The sequence below is a fragment of the Lampetra planeri genome, chromosome 69 (genome assembly GCF_965212315.1).
Source record: "Lampetra planeri chromosome 69, kcLamPlan1.2.h2, whole genome shotgun sequence".
NCBI classification, from domain to species: Eukaryota; Metazoa; Chordata; class Hyperoartia; order Petromyzontiformes; family Petromyzontidae; genus Lampetra; species Lampetra planeri.
Genome location: NC_136174.1, coordinates 2,983,388 through 3,005,780, shown reverse-complemented (window position 1 = coordinate 3,005,780; position 22,393 = coordinate 2,983,388). Strand labels below are relative to the sequence as shown.

At 48.0% G+C, this 22,393-nt stretch overlaps 2 protein-coding genes across 2 annotated transcripts in view; both read left to right on the top strand.

The window, feature by feature from the left end:
* The window catches only part of LOC144737441 (tripartite motif-containing protein 14-like), a 410,883-nt gene that overhangs the window by 261,253 nt on the left and 127,237 nt on the right, over window positions 1–22,393 (top strand). The window lies entirely within an intron of this gene.
* Window positions 581–21,765, top strand: LOC144737475 (transmembrane protease serine 9-like). Its single transcript, XM_078620191.1, has 9 exons — window positions 581–630; window positions 4,086–4,194; window positions 7,576–7,714; window positions 9,060–9,241; window positions 10,299–10,352; window positions 15,339–15,471; window positions 17,002–17,246; window positions 19,390–19,523; window positions 20,551–21,765. Exons 2-9 carry the CDS (start codon window positions 4,131–4,133, stop codon window positions 20,707–20,709), a joined length of 1,110 nt encoding a protein of 369 aa, XP_078476317.1. The 5' UTR covers window positions 581–630; window positions 4,086–4,130; the 3' UTR covers window positions 20,710–21,765.

The following is a 22,393-nucleotide window of genomic DNA, read 5'->3' as shown; positions in this document are numbered from 1 at the left end:
CTGTGAACGCCATGAGGGAACAGCAACAATAACCGTCGTTAACCACGAAGTCACATCACCACAACGTTTATGCCATGCTAGGTGCATTTTGAGACCACGTGAATTGTCGACGGCCTGCTGGCAGAAGGTCAAGGAACAGACCCAGCAGGTGCCATGGGTTGACTGAGATGACAGGCAGATGCACCACCTGTGCTCCCTACTCATTCGAGGCTGAGTCGACCTAGGGGATGCCCAGGACCGGTTCAGATAATGGTCATTGGTGTTGACCGTGAGCGGGAATCGAACTCGGGTCGCCGGCTTTGTAGCGAGTGCGCTAACCGCTCCAATACCTCTCCACAAAACATACATGCCCACACAGGCACAGACACGCTCAACACACTCCATAAAGTCACAAACATACACATTTGCAAAACTTTTATCCTCTTCTGTTATGCAATAGGTCACTGGCTGGCCTCGCCTTGCTGTGAAATTCCGGAATGCATTTTTCCTAGAGCAAGGTATGGGGTAATTGAGTATTAGTCGGAGGTGTGACGGGGGAGGAATGTGGTGGGGGCGATATGAGGAGAGGTTATAATATGAGTTCGCACAGTCTTAAGCGCCAGAGAGACTCCAACACCGCGGCAATTGCAGGTGAGCGTGGGAGCAGTCTGTGCATCACCACCCGGATGCGTGGGCGAATTATGATGAAATCGTATTCACAGCGACGGTTTTTGTCTGGCCATCGAACAAAGAAGGTTACTGTGTAATGTAGCTCTCAGAGACACCGTCTTGTCTTTCTGTAAATTGATTACTAGCGGGAAGTACCCAGCGTTGCCCGGGCGAAAAAGACACACACACACATCGACTTACATATACACAGACATCGACGCACACACAAACACATCGACTTCTACACACATAGACACATATGGACTGACACACAGACATCGACTTTACACACACATGGAGTTACACACACACATGGACTCACACACAGGTAGACTTACGCACACACACATCGACTCACACATAAATAGACTTACACACACATCGAGCTACACACACACATATGGATTACACACACACACATATCGACTAAGACACACACACATGGACCCACGCACACACATCGACTTACACACACATATGCACATATGGACTTACACACACATGGACTAACACACACAGACATGGACTCACACACACACATCGACCGACACACATAGAGATTCAAAGGTAATACCAAACGCAGTTAAAATAACACATCACATAACGTCTGTTAAAGCTAACCAAATACTACACAAAGCTAGCGAATTATTATTAATAAAGAGAATACAGCACAACAGGAGTGAATTGTCTTACATTTCGGAATCTCTAAGGCAGTTGCACTTAGATATAAGCAATAGTGTATCCATGCATTATTGGAATATAATCGATACTATAACACAACACTCGGCTGATAATGTGTTTAATCTAACAAAAAACTAGCCAAATTAATACATTCTCTAGACTTCATAATAAACAATTCCCTATTAAAAGACAAAACATTTAAACACCAAACAGCAATGAACTTCTTCTTGGTTCTTTCGGTAAAGTCACGTAGAAGGGAAATAATAAAATAATAAAAATAAAACGTAATAAAATAATTCTCTCCGACAGACCTGGTCTTCACCTGAGGACGGCTGCTTGCGTTGTGGCCGAAACGTCGTGAGAATTATTTTATTGTTTTATTTTTATCATTTTATTATTTCCCTTCTACGTGACTTTACCGAAAGAACCAAGAAGATGAATCCCTGTAGTCACGAAAACTTTAAATCTCCTCCTTTCTGTTACTCTCTTAAAGCCTCACCACCTCTTCCCCATCACGCATCCTCTTCCCTCCCCTCACTATTCCACTCCTGCCCGTCCCTCCCTTACCGTTTCGTGATCTCCAAGTACCCCTCTATCACTGTCAATCATCCCTCAACTCTTGTAGGCCGCTTTCAACTACAACATTCCATTTTGTGTTAAGTACCTTGAGTGAATGCGCTCCATAAATATATACATGCGATTAGATATATTATTATGCTAATTATGATTTTGAAGACGTCACTGCAACAGGACTACGATGCAATGTGCCAGCAACATTTTCATACTTTTTTATATATGTGTAGTGATTTAGAATAGATCACTACGGCGCGTAGCGCTAAGTACAGTAGAATGAGGAAATATGGGTGTAGAGGCGAACACACCATGCAGTATCACACAGTGGGTCACTCGGGTGAGTGGTACTGGGTGCTAGCAGAGAGAGGCTGATGAGTCCTACCGACAGAGTCGGGGATAGCAGCCACTCCGCCAGCATAGCGAGTGAATGCCACGTAATTGGTCACTAGGGAGTGTGGTGCGGGCTGCTGACGGAAGGGGGCATATGAGGACTAGTCACCCCAGCCTCGGGTGAAGCAGATGATGGGACGAGGTGAGGAATGTGGGGCAAAGGTGACCGAGGGGACATGGGAAGTGTACCTGGGAATTTTCTGGAGAGTTCTTAAAGGGGGATAGAAGGGTAAAGAACCAATTATCATATTTATTACTGGCAAATGAGGTTCCCATAGTGTAGATGCTTAACCCGAGCTCTCATACTCTGATGGTGCATTGTCTTGGAGTTGTGCGCCTTTTGGCGTCATCTGGTCCAACCTATATGAGACTAGGCTCTAAGGAAAGCTGTCTCGGGTGTGGATCAATCAACTTTAAGGACAGTGCACATTATCAGAGTTATGTTCTTTTGTTTGTATTATGACTGCAGGTATTGCGGTCTATGCAAACATGACTCCTTGTAAAAAGGTGTCAGTTTTGTTGCCAGATAGAAGGGTAAAGAACCAATTATCATATTTTTTACTGGCAAATGAGGTTCCCATAGTGCATTCAGTGTGTTTTCTTTGTTGTTTAGGTTTTATGAGCGTTATAATAACATTAGTTTAACTTTATATGACAGCGTTAATCGTGCTAATTTCATCCCACAACCGCCATAAAATAAAAATGAATAAATAAATGACACCAAAACAAAAGGCACACCCAACAGAAAGTTGTTAAACCAAATAAATTAGTCCATTTGGTCTCACAACATCCCGCACCACAGTCCCAACTTCTCACTCAAGCCAGGAAATTCCAACCATGTATTTGTGTTGTTTGTCGTTGTAACTCGTTAACCCACATCTGTGAAAAAGAGCTTCATAGCTCATCGGATTCCTCCTTTTGCAGTCTAAATCCAGATTCTTATTCTGAAACCCTTCAAAGAGTTACCACAAATTTAGACCAATCGGTCAAATTGTCTACAATGTGATTTCCAAATATGCAATGTGATTTCCAAATATTCAGCGGAGGCACACACCACGAAGAGGTTATCACGATACGCTTGGGCATCACCAAAAAAATAAACTAAGACTATGTATGTATTACCAGCTAAGGCTCCACTGAGCTATGTAGCTCTTTTTCAGAAGTGACCTGGCCGTCACAAATGATAGCTCAACGAAGGGGCTTATCATGTGGACATTTTTACCAGCCAAATACTCTAAACGTGTGATGTTAATTCTAATTGTGGAGGGAAAACCCGGAGGACCCAGAGAAAATCCATGTCACCGCAGGGAGAGAGATAAAGTCGCAAACTGCAAATATACAGTAGCCGTCGGGGTCGGGATGAAATGTACGACCCCCTGCATATTAGGCGAGGAAGGAAACATCTTGCCACTCCCCATTAACTCATTTTGTTTGTAAAACGATAAACTATTTTTATTTCACCAGGTAATGCCCACTGAGCTATGTAGCTCTTTTAAAGAAGTGACTTGGCTATCACAAACGATAGTTTAACGAAATAGCGTATTATAATGTCGATATTGAAAGCAGTAGCTAAATACTCTAAACGCGTGATGTTGATTATAAATGTAGAGGCAAAAAGCGAAGGACCCGGAGAAAATGCCAAGCGACAGTGGGTAGAGAGAGAGAGAGACAAGCAAACACCAAATATAAAGCAGGCGTCAGGTTCGGGATTGAACCCACGATCACCTGCAAACCAGGCGAGGGAATTAACATATTGTCACCGTGGTGCCCACACTGTTGTATGCATGACGCAGGATCCAGCAAGCAGCAGAAACAGCATAATAAGCTCAGGAGGAACGATGACGTGCACCATCGCAACGATGGTGCTGGCCGTCCTGGTCGCCATGAGCGCTGAGTGTACGGGTGAGCACTTGGCTCCTCCTCACCTCAGTCACCTCACTCACCCTGCCCTCATTTCGTCACGATCACCTCCTCACGACCACCATCACCTCGTCACCTCCACTAACACCTTACATCCATCACCTCATCATATCCATCATCACCTCCTCACGTTCATCATCTCCTCACATCCACCATCACCTCGTCACACACACCATCACCTCCTCACATCCATCATAACAACCTCACAATGACCATAACCTCCTCACATCCACCATCACCTCCTTACATCCATCATCAACTCGATACTTCCACTGTCACCTCGTCACGTTCACCATCATCTCCTCACATCTACCATCACCTCCTCACGACTACTATCATCTCCTCACATTCACCATTACCTTCTTATGTCCATCATCACCTCCTTCCCTGTTATCTCCACAAACAGTATCTACCTCTTTCTTCTAATCTCACTCAACTTTGTACTACAACGAAATTGCACTACCACCCTGGCTCACCACACACGCGACCACACTGCACTACCAAACTGCACTACCAAACTGCACTACCACTCGACACCACCACTCTGTAAAGCTACTGCACTACCACACTGCACATAGTACTGCACTATCACACTGCAGGAACTACTGTACCAACTACTGCACTAACCACACTGCAACAACTACTGCACTTTCACACTACACTACCACTCTACACCACCACTATATACCACCACTCTATACCAAATACTACACGACTGCACCATACTACTGTAAAGTAGAGCCGAAACGAGGTTGCAGCGGGTTCGTCCTTTATTTCCTCCCCCAGTCCACACTAGTCTCCAGCTTTCTCGGTCTGTTCCCCGCCAGTTCTCCTTTTGCCTCCCTCAGCCCCCCTCCTATCTCCTCGCCTGCTCCTCCCCCATCCACTGTTCCCACTCCAATGTGCCCCTCCTTTTGGTGGGGATCCTTACCCCTGACATCCCTTACATCACCCCCGCCCCCTTGGAAAGAAAAAAAACGTCCTCGGTTCTACCTACCCCTCGACCATTGCAGTCTCCCCATGAGCCCCCCCCCCCATTTACAGGACAACAGCCCTTAACACCCCAGCAACCATAAAATTCAATATATCAACATCAATTGAACGTCTAGATTAGAAGTTTTCGTGACTCCAGGGATCCATACTCTTTGGTTATTTCGGTAAAGTCACGTAGGTATAAAATAAAATAAATGAAATCACGACGTTTTAGGCGCAACACAAGCGTCCGTCATCAGGTGGGACAACCACAGCAAGAAACAATTGCTGAAGTGGGCAAAAGGGTTGCTGCAACAAGAGGCCATATAGGCAAGAGACGGGGGGGGGGGGAGGAGCCAGGGAGGAGCGACAGGGAGGGAGGGAGTGTGCGGTAGGGGGAGTGGAAGAATGGTCAGTGAGCTCATGGTCAGTGGGCAGATCAGCTCGATGGTAGGTCCTGGTGTCAAGGACATGGACTCACATCCGCTCTTACGTCACTATATAGTTCAGCAGATGTTCTTGCTTTGACATCGTGTGCATCTATGATGTTGTGTGGATGCGTCGATGCTGGAACAGCATATTGGTAATTACAAGCCCATGGGCTGCACAAACGTATAGCAGCCTCCCACTATTATTATTGAGCTGATCCAGCTCATGCCCTCCAATTACTCCAGACCAGGTTCCAGCATCATGATCAACTTGGGCATTAAAGTCACCCAACAGGATGACTCTATCGCGAGCCAGCACCTGTGACAGGAGGTCATAGAAAGCATCTGACTCATCTGCCTTGCCTGCATCGTTGCACTGATGGTCATCTTCAGTGGGGGAATAAATAACCACGACAGCCACTCATCACCTTTGGTTGATGGGAAAACGAGCCCAAAGTAGCCTGGGGCATATAGCTTCCCATACCTCACTGCCACGCTCTCATGCCCCCTTCCGTTTTTAGTTCAGAAAAAGAGTCACTCCCTGTTGTTTGGTAGTATCTTGCCCGGAGTAAAGAACTGTCCATCCCTCATGGTGGCAGGAGCCAGAGCTGGCCCACCAGACCTCCTGAATACCGCAGAGATCCAGGCAGTACTGGTTCAGCTCCCGATAGAGGAGTGACAGCCTCTCCTCCGCAGTGAGCAGTGGCTTTTTGTTGTTTCTGGAGGAAATCCAAGTTAAGGATTCAGTCTCCTGGCGCCGCCAAATGGGGTTTGACCAGGAAATATCATAGACGCGTGTCCCCTCGGGGCCTCTGACACAAGCTTAGTTGGTTATTTTTATGTGGTTTTGTGGTAATAAAATTTAAGGAGGAGGAGTTACTAGTCCCTCACACCAGTCCAAAGCGCCCTTTTGGCTACTGTGGTGGGTACAAACACCATGAGGGCAATGGCCAATTTAAATTGGCCCTACTCCCATCGAACTGCTCACCACAGCATTACCGTCCGGCACCAACGAGGAGGTAGGGGGTTGTTTTGCCGGACAACAGGCACACGCACAGCGATTGACACACCTTTACCCATATATTCACAGAGAGACCCACAGATCACAGAGTGGCCCATATATTCAAAGAGACACACAGACTCAAACAGAGAACCATAGCCTGACACAGAGATCACATCGACGCCTGGAGACTTACACTTAGCCATATACATTTAAAGAAACCCATAGACTTACAGAGACTCACAGACTCACACAATGAATCAGATAGAGATCCACAGACAAAATAGAGAGAGGCACGGTGTCCAATATAGTCACACAGAGACTTATTGACTCAAACATAAACCTACCGACTTAGCGTGACCCATAGATCCGCAGACTCACAAAGAAACCTACAGACTCATACAGACACACACGGACTAACATACAGAGACCCATAGATTCACAGAGAGACCCACAGATAAGTATAGACTCAGGTAGAGACTCATATACTCCCATAAACACCCATAAATTCATAGAGCCCCGCAGACTCATCCAATAAATAAAAAATCGAAGACAAAGACCCCCGTATAGTCTGAGCAGACTTAAGGCAAGTGCTGTTAGTGAGCACCTATGAAGGCCGGCATAGCACACGAGGGGATGGGTGGCCAAAACCACGCCCGGTCGCCTTTGTTTCCCCAGTGGTCATGTTTAAACACCACACCAGGTATTCATTTCAGGTTGAGCAACCTAGGGGAGGCCCAGGACTGGTCTAAATAATCATCACTGGTGTTGGCTATGGGCGGCAATCACACTCGGGTCGTCGAGTTCATAGCACAGCGTGCTAGCCACTGCACCACCGCTCCCCATATAGTCCACACAGAGACCTACACAGAGACCCGTAGACTGGTGAAGACTGAGACGCGAATCGACGGGGCCTCTACATTGCACAGAGCTGACGATGCCGAGTTCTCCACCCTGCCCCAGGGGAGACGGTGGAGATGATGGGCAGCAGCGGCGCCCTCTCGTCTCTCCATTCGGTGCCCAACGACACTGCCGTCACGTCTACGTTCATCATTCACGCCCGCGCAGGGGAGGCCGTGAAGATCAAGTTCACATGGTTGAGGTTAGCCCAATCCCTGCCGTGTCACCAGGCCTTTCCCTATTGTTTTCAGCTGGTTCTGTTCAAAATCGGTTCCTAAATCTGTTCCCATTGTGTCACAAGGTCAATTCCAATCTTTCACATGAGGGCCGTTCCAAGTTTCTCCCAATAGCATGACTAGGTCTATCCAAATTATGTCGCTAAATATGCCTTAATTTGTGTCAAGCATTTGTGGTGAATTCATAAAGGGCGATTTTAGTTGTTTTTACTTGCTATGTCTATTGGGGATTTGCTGAACATATTTGGTTGTTTTTATTATCCAAATGAGCAACAGATTGTTTTACATTCACAGCTGTGGGACAGCTAAATTAATTTAGCAGATTCCCAGTCAGATGGAATTGAGCTCTACGGGCTTATTTGCATGTTGAACTTCTTTCGCACCGTACTTAACCAACCGTGCTAATCGGAGCTCTTGGGGCTTATTTGCATGTTGAACTTCTTTCGCACCGTACTTAACCAACCGTGCTAATCGGAGCTCTTGGGGCTTATTTGCATGTTGAACTTCTTTCGCACCGTACTTAGCCAACCATGCTAATCGGAGGTGTGGGGGAAGGACAACAAACTAAACACGGGCAAGATGTGAGGATGGGGGATCAGCTCTCAAAACCCCCCGGCTCATCTTGCACCATGACGGTTATAATTATCTAAGGATTTCTTTCAATCCACTGCGTGAGTGAAGGCTTCGCTGTACATTGTCATTTAAAGGGGTTGTTTGTTCAATCCCCTCCATGCTGATCAGTTTGAATTGGTGAAGAAGAGGCCCATGACCAGTTCTATTTGTATCACGTCACTGATATTAGCCGTGACCAGGAATGAAACTCAGGTCGTTGGGTTCACGGTGCATTGGGCTAAAAAGAGTTGCATAGCTCAGTGGGCCTTACCTGGTAAAGTGTTGCTGGGTGTAAGTCGTAAAGTGTGGTGTCTCCATGTTTCTCTGCGTGTCCATCCCAGCTGTTCCTTGAAAAAGAGACTCTTGACCTAAATGAGCTCATTCCAGGTTATAAATATAGGCAATTCATGAATGTGTTCGTGTGCTGCGGTAGTGTAGCAGTTAGCGCGCTGCACTACGAACCCAGCAAGTTGAGTTCAATTCTCGCTCGCGGCCAACACCGATGACGATTATCTGAATTGGTACTGAAGAGACAAAGGCGGCCGTGCGCGGTGGTGGCCATCCACCCCTTCGTGTGCCATGTCGGCTTTCATAGGTGCTCACTAGCAGCACTTGTCCCAAGTCTGTTACGGCTATACGGGAGATCTTTGTCTTTGTGTTGCTATAATGTCTATTCTCTCCCTACTTTTGCTGGTTCAGCTTGCTGGATGACTTGATGTGTGCCAAAGAGAGCCTGGAGATCTGGGATGGAGAAGTTGACCAACAACGAAATTCCCTGGCTTTGCTGTGTGGAACTGGCCCGGAGTCCGTGCCTCCACGCAGCATCAAGTCGAGTGGAGAGAACATCACGCTGGTGCTAAAGTCCAATGGGCCGATGGAAGGTGAATTTGTTAGCCATGAGAAGTGACAGCAGAGGCCACCTCATTTCCAAATGTGCACAGTAATGTGTGACACACACTCCTGAGATCAGAGGTTGAATAGGTCGTGCACTGATGCGAATGCATTTCATTTGGCCATAAGTACAGGCGGTACCCGCTTTCACTCACCCACCCACCCACTCACCCACTCTCTCATCCACTCACTCAGTCACCCACTGACTCATTCACTCACTCACCTAATCACTCAGAACCAGGGTAAACAACCAACATTAGGCGGGTGGTGAAAGTCAATTTAAAGAGGTGAGTTTGCAGGACAGACTTAAATATATCTAACGATTCTGATTGACTTATTAGCAAAGGAAAGACGTTCCAATGTTTGTGAGCCACAGTGGAAATAGTGCGATCAATGGTTACTGCACTGTGCTACGAACCCGGCAACCCGGGTTCGATTTCTGCTCACGGCCACCAGTGACGATAATCTGAACTGGTGCGCTGTGTAGTTAACATTGCCACTCGGGAGACAAAGGCGGCCGGATAAGCTTGGTTCTGGCCACCCGCCCCCTCGTGTGCTATGCCGGCCTTCATAGATGCTCACTAACAGCACTTGCTCCAACAGTCTGTTAAGGCTAAGACATGAGCCCCAGTTGCATGCAAAACTATACAACACATAACAATGTGTGGTATGTATCTATGTGTGAGTCTATGGGATTCTGGGGGAGTCTGTGGGTCTCTGTGTGAGTCTATGGGTCCATGTTTGAGTCTTTGGTTCTCTGTGTGAGTCTGTAAACCACTGCGCAAGTCTGAAGGTCTCTGTGTTAGTCTATGGGTTTTTGTGTATGTGTATGGGTTTATGTGTGAGTTTGTGGGTTTCTGTGTGAGTCTATGAGTGTTTGTGTGAATCTGGGTCGTTGTGAGAGTTTGTGTCTCTTTGTGAGTCTTTGTCTCTGCGTGAGTCTGTGGGGCTGTGTAAGTGTTTTTCTATTTGCGAGTCTATGGCGCCGTGTGTCAGTATTTGGGAGGGTTCAAGTCACAACCATGCTCTGTTTTAATTCCCGTGCAGGAAGGGGCTTCAGCCTGCTCTACAAATCGGTCACCCCAACGTGGCCGACAGGATGTAAGTGTCTGCTTAATTAATCTCTTGCTTTAACGATCCCTCGTGGTCACCTTGGATGGGTGCCCTCCTCCTGGGAAGGTTTCCTGGCTTAAGTGAGGCGTTGAGATGAGTGCTCTGGGATGTTGAGACTTAATGGACTACTTTCTCTGTTCTTTCGGTAAAGTCACGTAGGTAAAAAATGAAATTAAAATTAATAAAAATAAAATAATAAAATCACGACGTTTCGGAGGCAACACAAGTCTCCGTCATCAGGTGGGACCGTCACAGCCAGATTTGCTGTATATAACATTATGTAATTAGTGTTAAGCCGTGTACAACACAAGCCACAAACTAGACTTAAGCTCGAGATGGTAAAAAACTAAATACCTTCGGAGGAAGCTCATTTATATATATTTAGTAACTTACTTTCATTTACTCATACTCTTTGGTTCTTTCGGTTTGAAATGGGTGTAGCCCAAGGGTCATAAAGAAGTGGGCGGGGCTAGGGATGTTAATATGAGAAATTAGCATGTAACTGTAAGATAGAAGGAGAGCGACCTCCTCGACGAGGGCACGGAAGTGGCTATGTTAATGTGATAGATTAGCATGATGTTAATGTAAGAAATCAGCATGTAACTGTAAGATAGGAGGAAAGCAGCCTCCTCGACGAGGGAGTGCAACTCAATGAGTGCAATCCAAAGGGCATGTGAGTATGAGAGTGCAATGCAAAGGACATGTGAGCATGAGAGATCTCAGAGAGAGGCATAGAGAGAGACATAGAGTCAGAAATAACAGCTGACAGGCAGGTAGGATGGAAACATCACAGTCAGTTAAGATTTTACCTAGTTAATAACGTCCATCCCCATCCTTTCGGTTGAAGTTGTGTCCGTGTTTATATATCTGGATGGCTTCATAAACAAATCTCTGAAGGTAGCCGGTAAGTTTGCAGAGTACCTCCGTCTTGGAAAAAAACATTTTTGTTGTGAGCCGACAGCGTTAAAACAATGATCAGCAACGGCAGAGGTATTAATCCTACCGTGTTTCAGATCTGCCTTGTGTTCACGAACGCGGTCCGAGACAACTCAGTTTGTAGACACCAGGGCATTGCATGTCAGGAACCACATCCTTTACAGATGGGATTGAATCACGGATTTTGTGTACTTTGTTGAAATGAACCTGGATCTTGTGTTTGTTTAAGATTTTGGAAATCTTTTTGGTAACCCCTGCTATGTACGGTAAAATGATGGTTTTGGTTGGATCCTCAGAAGGTTGTCTCCGCATAGCTGGGGAGATAGCTTTGCAGATTGTACGGTCCGATTATCCGTTCATCCTGAGGGCTTGGTGTACGTACTCCAACTCACTAGCTAGGAGGTGCTGGTCGGAGATGCAACGGGCTCTATGGTGTAGTGTTTTGATGAGGGAATTCTTTGGGACTGGATGGTGGTGGGAGTCAGGCTTTAGATAAGCATCCGTGTGGGTGGCTTTCCTGTAGACCGAATGTCCCAACGAGCCATCAGGTCTCTTCTCGATCAAAACATCCAGGAATGGTAGCTTGCCATCCTTTTCCACTTCTATGGTGAATTTGATAGATGGGTGTATGGAATTTATGTGGTTGAGAATTTCGTTCAGTGCTGGCAGGTCATGTGGCCAGATGACGAACGTGTCATCTACATATCTCTTCTACAAGAAAGGATGTAGGGTGGATGTCTGGATAGCATCTGTCTCAAATTTCTGCATGAAAACATTCGCTACCACTGGCGATAAGGGAGAACCCATTGGGGTACCCTCATTTTGTTTGTAGAATGTACCATTCCAGGTAAAGTATGTGTTGGTAAGACAGTGCCTTACCAAAGTTGGTGCATCTGGATTCAGTCCTTGTTGGACCAAGTCTTCAATGATTGCAATGGTGTCAAGTACAGGTACATTGGTGAACAGAGAGACTACAATGAAACTGACAAGCAAAGCATCCGGAGACAGTGAGATGTCCTTGATTATAGAAACCAAGTGAGCCAAGTTAAGTACATCTGAGGTGGACTTGCCCGTGAAAGGAAGCACTGCAATTGTTTGTGTATTGTGTTTGTTGTTGTAACTTGCTGACCCCGTGCCTCTGTGGGGGATTACGCCCACCTCCCCGCTCCCCGTGAGTGGGCAGGGCGCGACGTCCATCTCCTCCACTCCCCCCTCCTCATCGGCCGCTTCTCGCCAGACCTCCCTGCGCCAGCGCCCTCTTTGAGGGACATCGCTCACTTGCTGGCTCACCACCGCTCTGGGATTATTACGCGTGCGCCCCTATGGGCACTCTTCACTCCACAACACGCACGTCCACACTCACGGCGGTCCACCTTCCCGCGCTGATTGCACAATATACGTGTGTGTCCGCTCTCCCTGCGGGCTGGAGGCTAAGCCGTCGTGTCAACACGGCGAATGGCCACGGGTGGTTACTGATTAACCCGCTGGCAGCCACAGAGGCTCTGCAGCTGTTCGGATATTAATTAATTAATCTGCGCTCGCGCAATACCCACCCACTGATTTTCTCTACGCGATTCACGCGCGTTTTTCGCCGTTAATACTGCGGTTCTTGCACGTACACGTGCTGGCGCGGGCGAAAGTTAATATTTTAATATGCGCGCGCGTCATACACACACTGATTTATATCACCCACACACCGCAGTGCGCCAATCGCTGTTCCCCCACTGTTCACACACACGTACAACGCGTCAACCATCAATCTGTACTAAGGTTGTATTCTCGAAGCGAATAGTGAACCCCTGTTCATGGCCCCCGGCGAACACCCTACGGGTAGCGCCTAGCCTCTTATTTTCCACCCTTCGCGATGCACACCTATCTCAGGCTAGGTCTAATTGGCGAACTGGGCTGAATCGACCAACTGAACGATCACCCACCTCGCAGACACACTCACGGCGTCACATGGACACGGTGGGGGTTGGAGAGGACGCTGGACAGCCGACGATTCACAGCTACACCCGGCAGGCGTCACGCGGACGCTGAGGGTGGCTGGGATTCACCACGGTCGCAGGAGAACTCTCCTCTAAATTCGCTCTTTCCCTTCCCTCTTAACCTCTCAGAGCCCGTTAATCCCCGGGTAACATCATGTCATCCTGCGCGGCCAATTGAGCGCTTTACCAGCCGAGTTTTGAACGCTCTGGCCTTTATGGAGGGGGAGCATGACGTCATCCTCCCCCCTCTCCCCCCTTTTCATTGTTCCCGTATCTGCGCTCCTCATCTCTGATTCACAGGTAATTCCCTGTGTCTCTCTCTTAAATCGCTCCTCCCAGGGCGCCCAGGGATTTCCCCCATCCCACTGTTTGCACTGCCCGTAGAGTGTTTGCCCTCAAGGCCCCACCTACCCTGTTGTGTATGCTTCATCGTGGCCAGCCTGTAAAGCTCTATGTGCCCCTATGACTTTTAAAGTTGATTTTAGGGGGGCCGCCATGTAATCCGACTTGGGGGGGGGGGTCGGCCAATCTCCTGGCAACGGGAAACCGGGGGACATCCCTGCTCGGAGCCCTTCGGATGAAAACCCGTGTTGTCAGGCACCCCCCCCCCCCCATCGAGACCCTACGTGGGTGCGTGGGTGTGTTTCATGGGGGTGTGTGTGCGTTAATGTGGATGGCGACGTTGGTGGAGTTGCTCCGCGGCTGTGGCACCACTCCCCTACTGAACATCTGTGAAACCGATCATAATAGCTCCATCGGATTCCTCCTCGATCAGTATTTTGCTGCCGCTATCAATGTTCACGTGACGATGAGTCTTTTCGTTCAGCTATCATTTGTGATAGTCAGGTCGCTTCTGGAAAATAAGTTAATAGCTCAGTGGGCTTTGCTTGGTAATATAAACATAGTTTAGTTTTATTTGGAAATCTTTTTTTAATGATTTGTTTACCTTTACTATACTTTGCACTCCATTTGTGTGTTTGTATTGTGTTTGTTTCTGTAATGTTCAGACCCCGTGCCCCTACTGGACATCTATGAAAAATATATTTACAGCTCATCGGATTCCTCCTGCAGTATGAAGACTGATTCAGATTCATAGTCGACTTCAGTTGCAAGGGGCGTCGGCTTTTGTCGCTGCGCTGTCTCCCACGCGATTTGCTGATGTGTGACCGCGCCTCCTGCATCCGCTTTTGGTGGTGCAGTCTGTGGGGAGCGGTAGTGTAGCGGTTAGCGTGTTGCGCTTTGAACATGGCCACCCGAGTTCGACTCCCACTCATGGCCGACACCGATGACGATTAACTGAACCGGTCCTGGGCCTCACCTTAGGTCGACTCAGCCTCAAATCAGTATCTGGTGCGGTGTACTAACATCGCACCTGGGGAGATAAAGGCGGTAGGGCGTGGTAAGCCGTGCCGGCCTTCATAGGTGCAAGCTAACAGCACTTGTCCCAACAGTCTGCTCAGGGGCGGTTTTTTCATTCGGCGATTGGGCGACGCACCACCAATGTCATTCAACCACAGAGTCACGCTAGCCGTCACTGTGCCTCTGGATATAGTCCAATCAGCGTCATGTCACGTTCTGTGGAGTACCGCCTCTTTTTGGGCGATTTCACTCCGGCTGAGAATCGCCCCGAGTGGCCCCATAGACTTACATTCAAAGATGTTTTTTTTCGAACGGGGGGCGCGCCAATGCATTCTCTATGGCTTCCGGGAGGGCTCGCCCTAACGTGCTTACGTCATCACACGTAAGCACGTTTCATCCAACAATATAATTTGTCGCCACCTAGTGGAATCTTTAATAAACTAAACTTGAGTGGATTGTATTAATAGTGAGTATAGAAACAAACAAGATGTATTGTAAGAGTCACTTTATTTTTCATTAATATTAAAGAAGTGAAGTTGCCTTTTCATGCTTAAGCTGTTAATTTATCCATTGCATGGGTGGACCTTATCCTTATCAATCATTCAGACATTTGTCCCCCCTGAGAGATTTTGCAGGAGCCGCCACTGAGTCTGCTAAGTCAACACGAGGGATTTTTGTCTTTGTTTTGCAGTCTGTGGGATCGCGACCATTAACGCGGCAAACCCCTGGCTGGCCTACATCAACTCCGACGTGACTAACTGCTTTGCCACGCTGATCAACAGCTGGTGGCTCCTGACGGCGGCTCACTGCTTCTCCCGTCCAATGTGAGTACCTTCCGTGCCGGCTCTACTCCTCCTCCTCCTCAGCAGCTGCTGCCCTGTCCAAGAGTCACGACGGAGCAGAACCAAGGCACATTCTCTTTAGCAGTGTAAATATATACAAGTGGGGTGGGGGACACACACGTTGCCTCCCCTCATCTGCCTGCTCATTGTCTTTGAAACTGATTGGCCTGTACCAGAGACAGCCTCCTTTTTGTGGCCTCTTTTCACCGGTGTTTACGTCAAAAGGTCAACAGCACAATGACAATGCAAACAATCATTGATACCAATGTACGCATTATCCTTAAAACTGATTGGCCTGCACCGATTCACCAGAAACAACCTCCTCTATGACCTGTCTCACCGGTGTTAGACCAGAGAGAATAATACCAAAAGCCAACAATGCAAATATTACAGCATTCGCAGCTCGGGTTAGTTATACTGGTTGGAACCTCCTGGTTACACCAGCCCACAGGGGATTATTGTGTCCGTTGTGCATGGGAGGGGTGGGGCTGGGTGAAGAGGGGAGGGTGGGGAGGGGTTGGGTGGGGAGGGAGGGGCCGGTGGGGAGGGTTGGGTGGGGAGGGTGGAGCTGGGTCGGGAGGGTGGGGAGGGGCTGGGTGGGGAGGGTGGGGAGGGTGGGGCTGGGTGGGGCTAGGTGGGGGGTGGGAGGGGTGGGGAGGGGTGGGGATGGGTGGGGAGGGGCTGGTCACCCCGTGGTGCCCTTATAAAAATAAACGTTTAACTTATTCACGCCGGCTTGTGCCCACCCTCACAGTCAGCCATATTTGCGGAATACACCACGACGCCGTTGACCGATGGCCATTGACCGAGCAACCCAACGTTCATACCAGCTCCCTCCGCAGGAATGTGTTATCTAAAAGACCCTTATAAGGCAGTATCAAGATAATTAAAACATAATAGGCATTCGTGGCGTTTGAAGGCGAGTGGGCCGACCGCTACTGCTATTACAATAATCTCCAGCACTTTGTAAATATACTGCTCATGGTTGAATGGCGACTCGCACCATTTTGGTCATCGAGGTTGCTTAAGCAATCTTTCCCACGTGAGTGAACATGTCTCGGCGCTGTGGTGGCGAGATGTGAACTACCTCGCCTGCTATACGGGAGGTCGTAGGTTTGATCCCGACCCTGATGCCTACTGTATATCTGGTGTTTGCATATCTCTCCTCGTGGTCACGTGGAGTTTTCTCCGGGTCTTCCAGTTTTTCCCTCCACATTTAGAATCAACATGACACATTTAGAGTATTTGGCGGCTATAAATTTGCACGTGATGAGCCACTTTGTTGAATCTATCATTTGTGGTGGCCAGGCCGCTTCTGGAAAAGAGCTACACAGCTCAGTGGGCCTTACCTGACTTTTGCCGGGCCCCGCACCGCCCTCTAGCGACGACCACTGCACACGGGTGACATGTTGACGACATCTACATCGGTGGAGTTAAACTGCCCTCGGCTGGCGAACCATGGCTGCGCTGCTCGACCGAACGAACCCCTCGCTCACTCGTTGTCTGTCGCAGGGATAACACGACGCAGCGGTCCATCCAATTCTTGCAATCGCGCGAGTCGAGGGACATCTTCAGGATTGTGTTCCACCCTAAGTCTCAGGAGGGCTCCTTGGACTACGACATCGTGCTGGTGCAGATGAATCAGCCGGTGTCCTTCAGCGAACACTTGATGCCGGTCTGCCTGCCCGAGGCCATCCAGCACCTGCCGCTGGCGGGGAAGATGTGCTTCATCGACGACGAACCCACCTTCGACATAAGTACAGCGCTGGCCGTCCTTCGGGGGAGGGGGGGGATTGCCCCCCAATTTAACATTACCCGAGGGACAGTGCATGCTCATGCGCGAGTCTCGATGGTTCCTCGCAAATGCTTTCAAACATTTTTACGTGCGATTTCCAAAAGTTGGGTGGATTGATTTGGCTGCCCGTGAGCTGAGGATGTCCCTCTGAACTAGTTATGAGCCACAGCATCATCTGCGATGCGCGTTTGATTTGTCCGTTAATTTCTAACAATTTGTATCAAACACATTTAACCTTTTCCTATTCCGATGATGTATACGTACGTCATCAGTTTTACTTCCGATTCCATTCCAGTGATGTACGTACAAGTATGTACTTCTGATTCCATACGTGTACATACATTATCGGAACAGAATCAGGAGTAAAGGGACATGCGAGAGGGCGTGTGGCACAGTTTGACGCCAGCTATCGTAAAGTGCGGCGGTCGTGTCGCTATAGTTTTCTGTGATGAGTAACAATGTCTTTAAAAACAATGGCGCTGCTACGCCTATTTAAATAAAATGAACGCTGAAACGCTTGCACATTCCGAGATTTGATGGTGAATGGGACACCCACCACCCTGCAACGTGCAGACATCTCGAAATGGAAAAGTGGAGCCATCGAGTTTCGTCTACAGGGCCATCTCTGACCTCATTTAAACTGATTCTGTTATTAACATCATTCAAGTTGAAGTCTGAATGAAATGTTACAATATGAATGTTATTTTTTTTCATCAGTAATTTTGGAGTGCTTTGATGTTGTCTGCTGGCTGAGTCGTCCTTGAAAAAAATAGCTGCTTAGCTCAATCGGATTTAATTAGTGGGAAATCAACTTCTATTCATTTTATAGCCATGGTCTGTCACATAGGACACTGTCTGATGCCGCTCGTATCACACCACATCTTGGCCAGAAGTAGTTAAAGCACTGTGTGCCTCAGCTTATGAATGTGAACCTCCCTGTATGTATGTACGCTGAACTTCTTTCGCACCGCACTAGATAACCGTGCAATTCGTCTGTACTGCATTCACACTCTCGGACTGAATGTGCCCAGTACAACATCTGTGCCTGTGACTGTATGAATGTTGAGCTTCTTTTGCACCGTCCGTGGCCGTTACATAAGACCAGCGGTCTCTGTTACTTCTGTGCTCATCAAGGCTGGCACAGCACACTGGGGGTAATTGCCCATGCAAATTCGACGCTTTTGTCTTCTCGGTGCCGATTCATAAACTTATTTATTTATTAGGTGTTGGAGCCAGCTGGCCCGCATTGGACAAAACCAAGCTCAACTTTTCACCCACGCAACTGGAGAGTAGCACAGACTAAGCATTACTAACCTAACATTACAACTACACAAAAACATATTTACGAATCAAAATGAATAGACAAATAACTATAAAAATAAGAATTAAAATAACTTTTTTTACTTAAAACACACCAACTGAATGCCACGAGCAACAATTTTGCAATTTTAAAGCAGTTACTTGAACACCATCGATATGGGTGAGGAGTACGGAAGGTAAAATGTTCGCGTAACGTCGAGTATTCATGTTGAGAATATTCAAACAGGGTAAAGAAGGCGTGCCCAGGTTGGACTCAGATATCATAACTCACTGAGGCAATGCCACCATCTGTGCAGCCAGAATGGAACCTGATGCCATGACGATGCGGTTCAGCAAGTGTAGCTCCACTTGGTTGCACTCATTGCGCACAAAGTGCTTGCCACAAATGAAGCATAATGCCTTACTGATCTCGTCAATGAGCATAAACCACTATCACGTGAACTCCGGTCATCCTCGCAATGGCTTATGGCTAACCATAGAACGAAGACGGTCACCGCATTGCACGCTTCCAGATGCGCTTTTCTGGCCGTCTAGAACACTTTTCTTCTGATATTAGGAAGCCACGGGGAGCTGTGCACTTTTACATCGGCAATGAGTATTTATTTATTTATTTAGAACTGACTGCTTTTTTGTGTTTAGTTTGTTGTCCTTACCCCATACCTCCGATTAGCATGGCTGGCGACATACGTTGTGAAAGAAGTTCAACGCACACACACATACATCGTCTCTGTTGGTGAACTACAGAGTGTGTGGCGTCTCTCCCCATCTTCCATTGTTTCTCTTAGCGTACTTAAAGGTGTTCGTCCGCATCGTGAACCAGACGAGCTGTGCATCCGCATTCTACGGCGAGGCTCTGACCAGCCGCATGATGTGCGGCTTGCCCAGCTACGAGTACTACTTCAATGGCTGCATGCACACCGTGAGTGTCTGCCACTTTCATTGTCACACGCAGACTTCTGTTAGTGGAGACGGGGTGGTGTGGGGATGAAGAGGGGCTGGTGGACGAGGGAGCAATCACTAAGTGGGGTGGCACGCGTCGTGCCAATTGGGGGATGTCAGTAGAAGTCGATTGGGAGATCTGGCATGCTGCTCTCTCAAGCAAAACCACGGCCCAATCCTTAACGTCGTCAGCTCCGTATTAAACCCTGAGTCACCACCGTTTTGCAATTGGGTAGTGGAAATGCTTTGGACATTACTATAGCATGCAAGTGACCTCATTCCTATCCCGTATAATCGCAGTGCTTTTTATCGGTTATTAATAGACTCGGAAGAACAGAGTGAGAGTGAATTATTACCACTGTCAGTGGCAGCATTAAACGAACACCGGTGAAAGGTCGTGGTCTGTGTCAAAGTGTCCATCAGCACCGCTCATGTTTTTGCTTCTCAGCCTCACTCTTGCCTCCACAGAAACTTGGTGATGACGAGAACCTATGTCTGCAGCTATACCCTCGTCTTTAGAGCAGATGTCATGTGCCCTGAGTCACTAACTTTTGATAGCTACGTCACTTTGTTTGAGCACGCTATTTGAAGATGACCGGCACAATAGCCACTCCAAAACTAAAGCAGCCTGGTTTCAGCACAGTTAAAATGTCATGCTCTTGGTCTATCTTGTGCTAGCCTGGCGCATGCCTCTCCATTCACACTTGTATGCCTACTTCCGTCTCATAACACGATTTATAGGCATCATATCCAAGGTACACGATTCAACAATGCGACTGTTTGACAGAATCTTCTGAAGCCTCTGTTGGCATCCAGAAGCACCACAACGGCCGTAGCTCACCCTCTTAAACTGGCTGCTGACCTATTTCCTCAATGGCATGTGCAGTTGTTTTTGGTGTCGCGCTTGTAAAAAAAAATTTCCAAACATGAGGACGCGTGGCTTCACGCCCACGGAGGGCCTCAACTGCAGTTCAAGTGAAGCCCCCTTGCGTGCACTTTGTCCTCAGTATCTGCAGGCGCCGCCTCTGATGTGCTTGGGAGAGGATGGCTACTTTTACCTGACGGGGCTCGCAAGCTGGAATTCGCATTGTGAGACCCTGCCCACGGTGGGAGTCTTCTCCAGACTGGACAAGTTCCTTCCCTTTATTGAAGAAACGATCTACTGAGCCAAACCTTGCTCGCGGATGTCTCCTCTGTGTACTGCTGCGTTGATACTTCTCTCGCATCTCTGTCCATGAGTGCAATATTTGCAATTTGTATGCTTATAAATCTAAGATAGTGAATGTGATGCATGCGTAGTTTCTTTGGAGCCAATTTAATCAAGTTACCATGTGGCTAAATATACCAATGAATTCAGTTTTTCAGCAAACTGGAATGGTTGACAATTTTATACATCTGTAGTGGTGGTTATTCACGCAGACAACTACTTCTTTTTCTCCTATGTCACTTTATTCGAAGCCTTTCACACGGATGCTCCTCACATTCCACCACACGTATTTTTCTCGTGAACTCTCCCTCTCTTGCTCCGTTAGCCTGCTACTCCACACTCTGTTAGCCTGTCATGGATGCTGTCTCTCTGGCTTCGCTAGCCTGTCCTCCGCCAGCCTCTTACTGTACACTCTACTGGCTTCTCACTCCACTAACCTTTTACTGAATCTCCTGCTAGCCTATTCTCCGCTAGCCTAACACACTCACTCTAAGGATTCCGCTAGCCTCTCACCCCGCTAGCCTCTTACGACACCTACACCTCCAACCTCGCCCGTGCCCCCAGCAGGGGTTCAGCCAACACCGCTGTGGAGGACGAGGTGTGGAGGGTGAGGTCCCGGATTTCTCTTGTGTCGACTCTTCACTTCTTCATCTCCAAACAACTCCCCCCATTGCTTCACACATTCCCTTATATCCCCCTCATCATTCAGTGCCCTCAGGTGGTCCTCGCTAAGCCGGCATCCTCCCGGCGTCAGTTGCACATGCTCCCCCCCTTATCGCCTCTATCTCTCGCTTCCGTGGCGCCTATCCCATGTTTTCATTTGCAGCCAGCCAATCACTGCCTCTTTCCTTAATTGCTGGCGTCTCTCTCTCTGCGGTCTCCCAGGCCCCACGCTCGCACCCGCCCGTCCTGACCTAACCTCACTGTTTGCAGCCCCGTACATGAATGCAGCTGGTGTTTGCAAACCCTGTGTGCATTACGCCATCCATAATAAAACATTTGTTGGGTTACATCACGTAAGTATAAGTGTGTCATTAATCCATCATCACCTGACAGCCAACTAGTAAGGTTTGTCACGTAAACAAAACGTGCCAATTAGTTACTATATCAACACACCAGAGTGTTGGAGAGTAAACCCACTACAACATTTACAACTTGAGTACTGTGACATTTCGCTAGTGATTACAACAAACAGCTTCATCAGGCAATTTGCCAGAATTTGCTAATCGTTTTTAGTTTCGCAATGACTACGCCTTGTTGGGGCCTAGTCTCTGGCCCACCGGTGGGGTTGCGACCACGCACAGTCCACTGATGGTTTCCCAGGGGAAGTTGCAGCCTCCTCCGGGGTGCCTTTGAGCCATAGGGAAAGTGTGCTGGAGCAAAACGCTCAAACCTCAAACAGCAACTCTAACAGCAAGATGGTCATAGCCTTGTCCAGGAGCCAGCATGAGAAGAGGGAACCCTTCCTGTAAGCATTGGCAAGTCTTCTTTCCGAATCTGTAGGTTTTCGAGAACGCACAAGAGGCCCCTCTCTTCCCCGGATTTGAAACCTGCAAGAGTTGCCTGGCAGTAAAGTCACGTAGGTAGAATAAAATAAAAATCGATCACGACGTTTCAATCGCAACACAAGCAATCGTCATCAG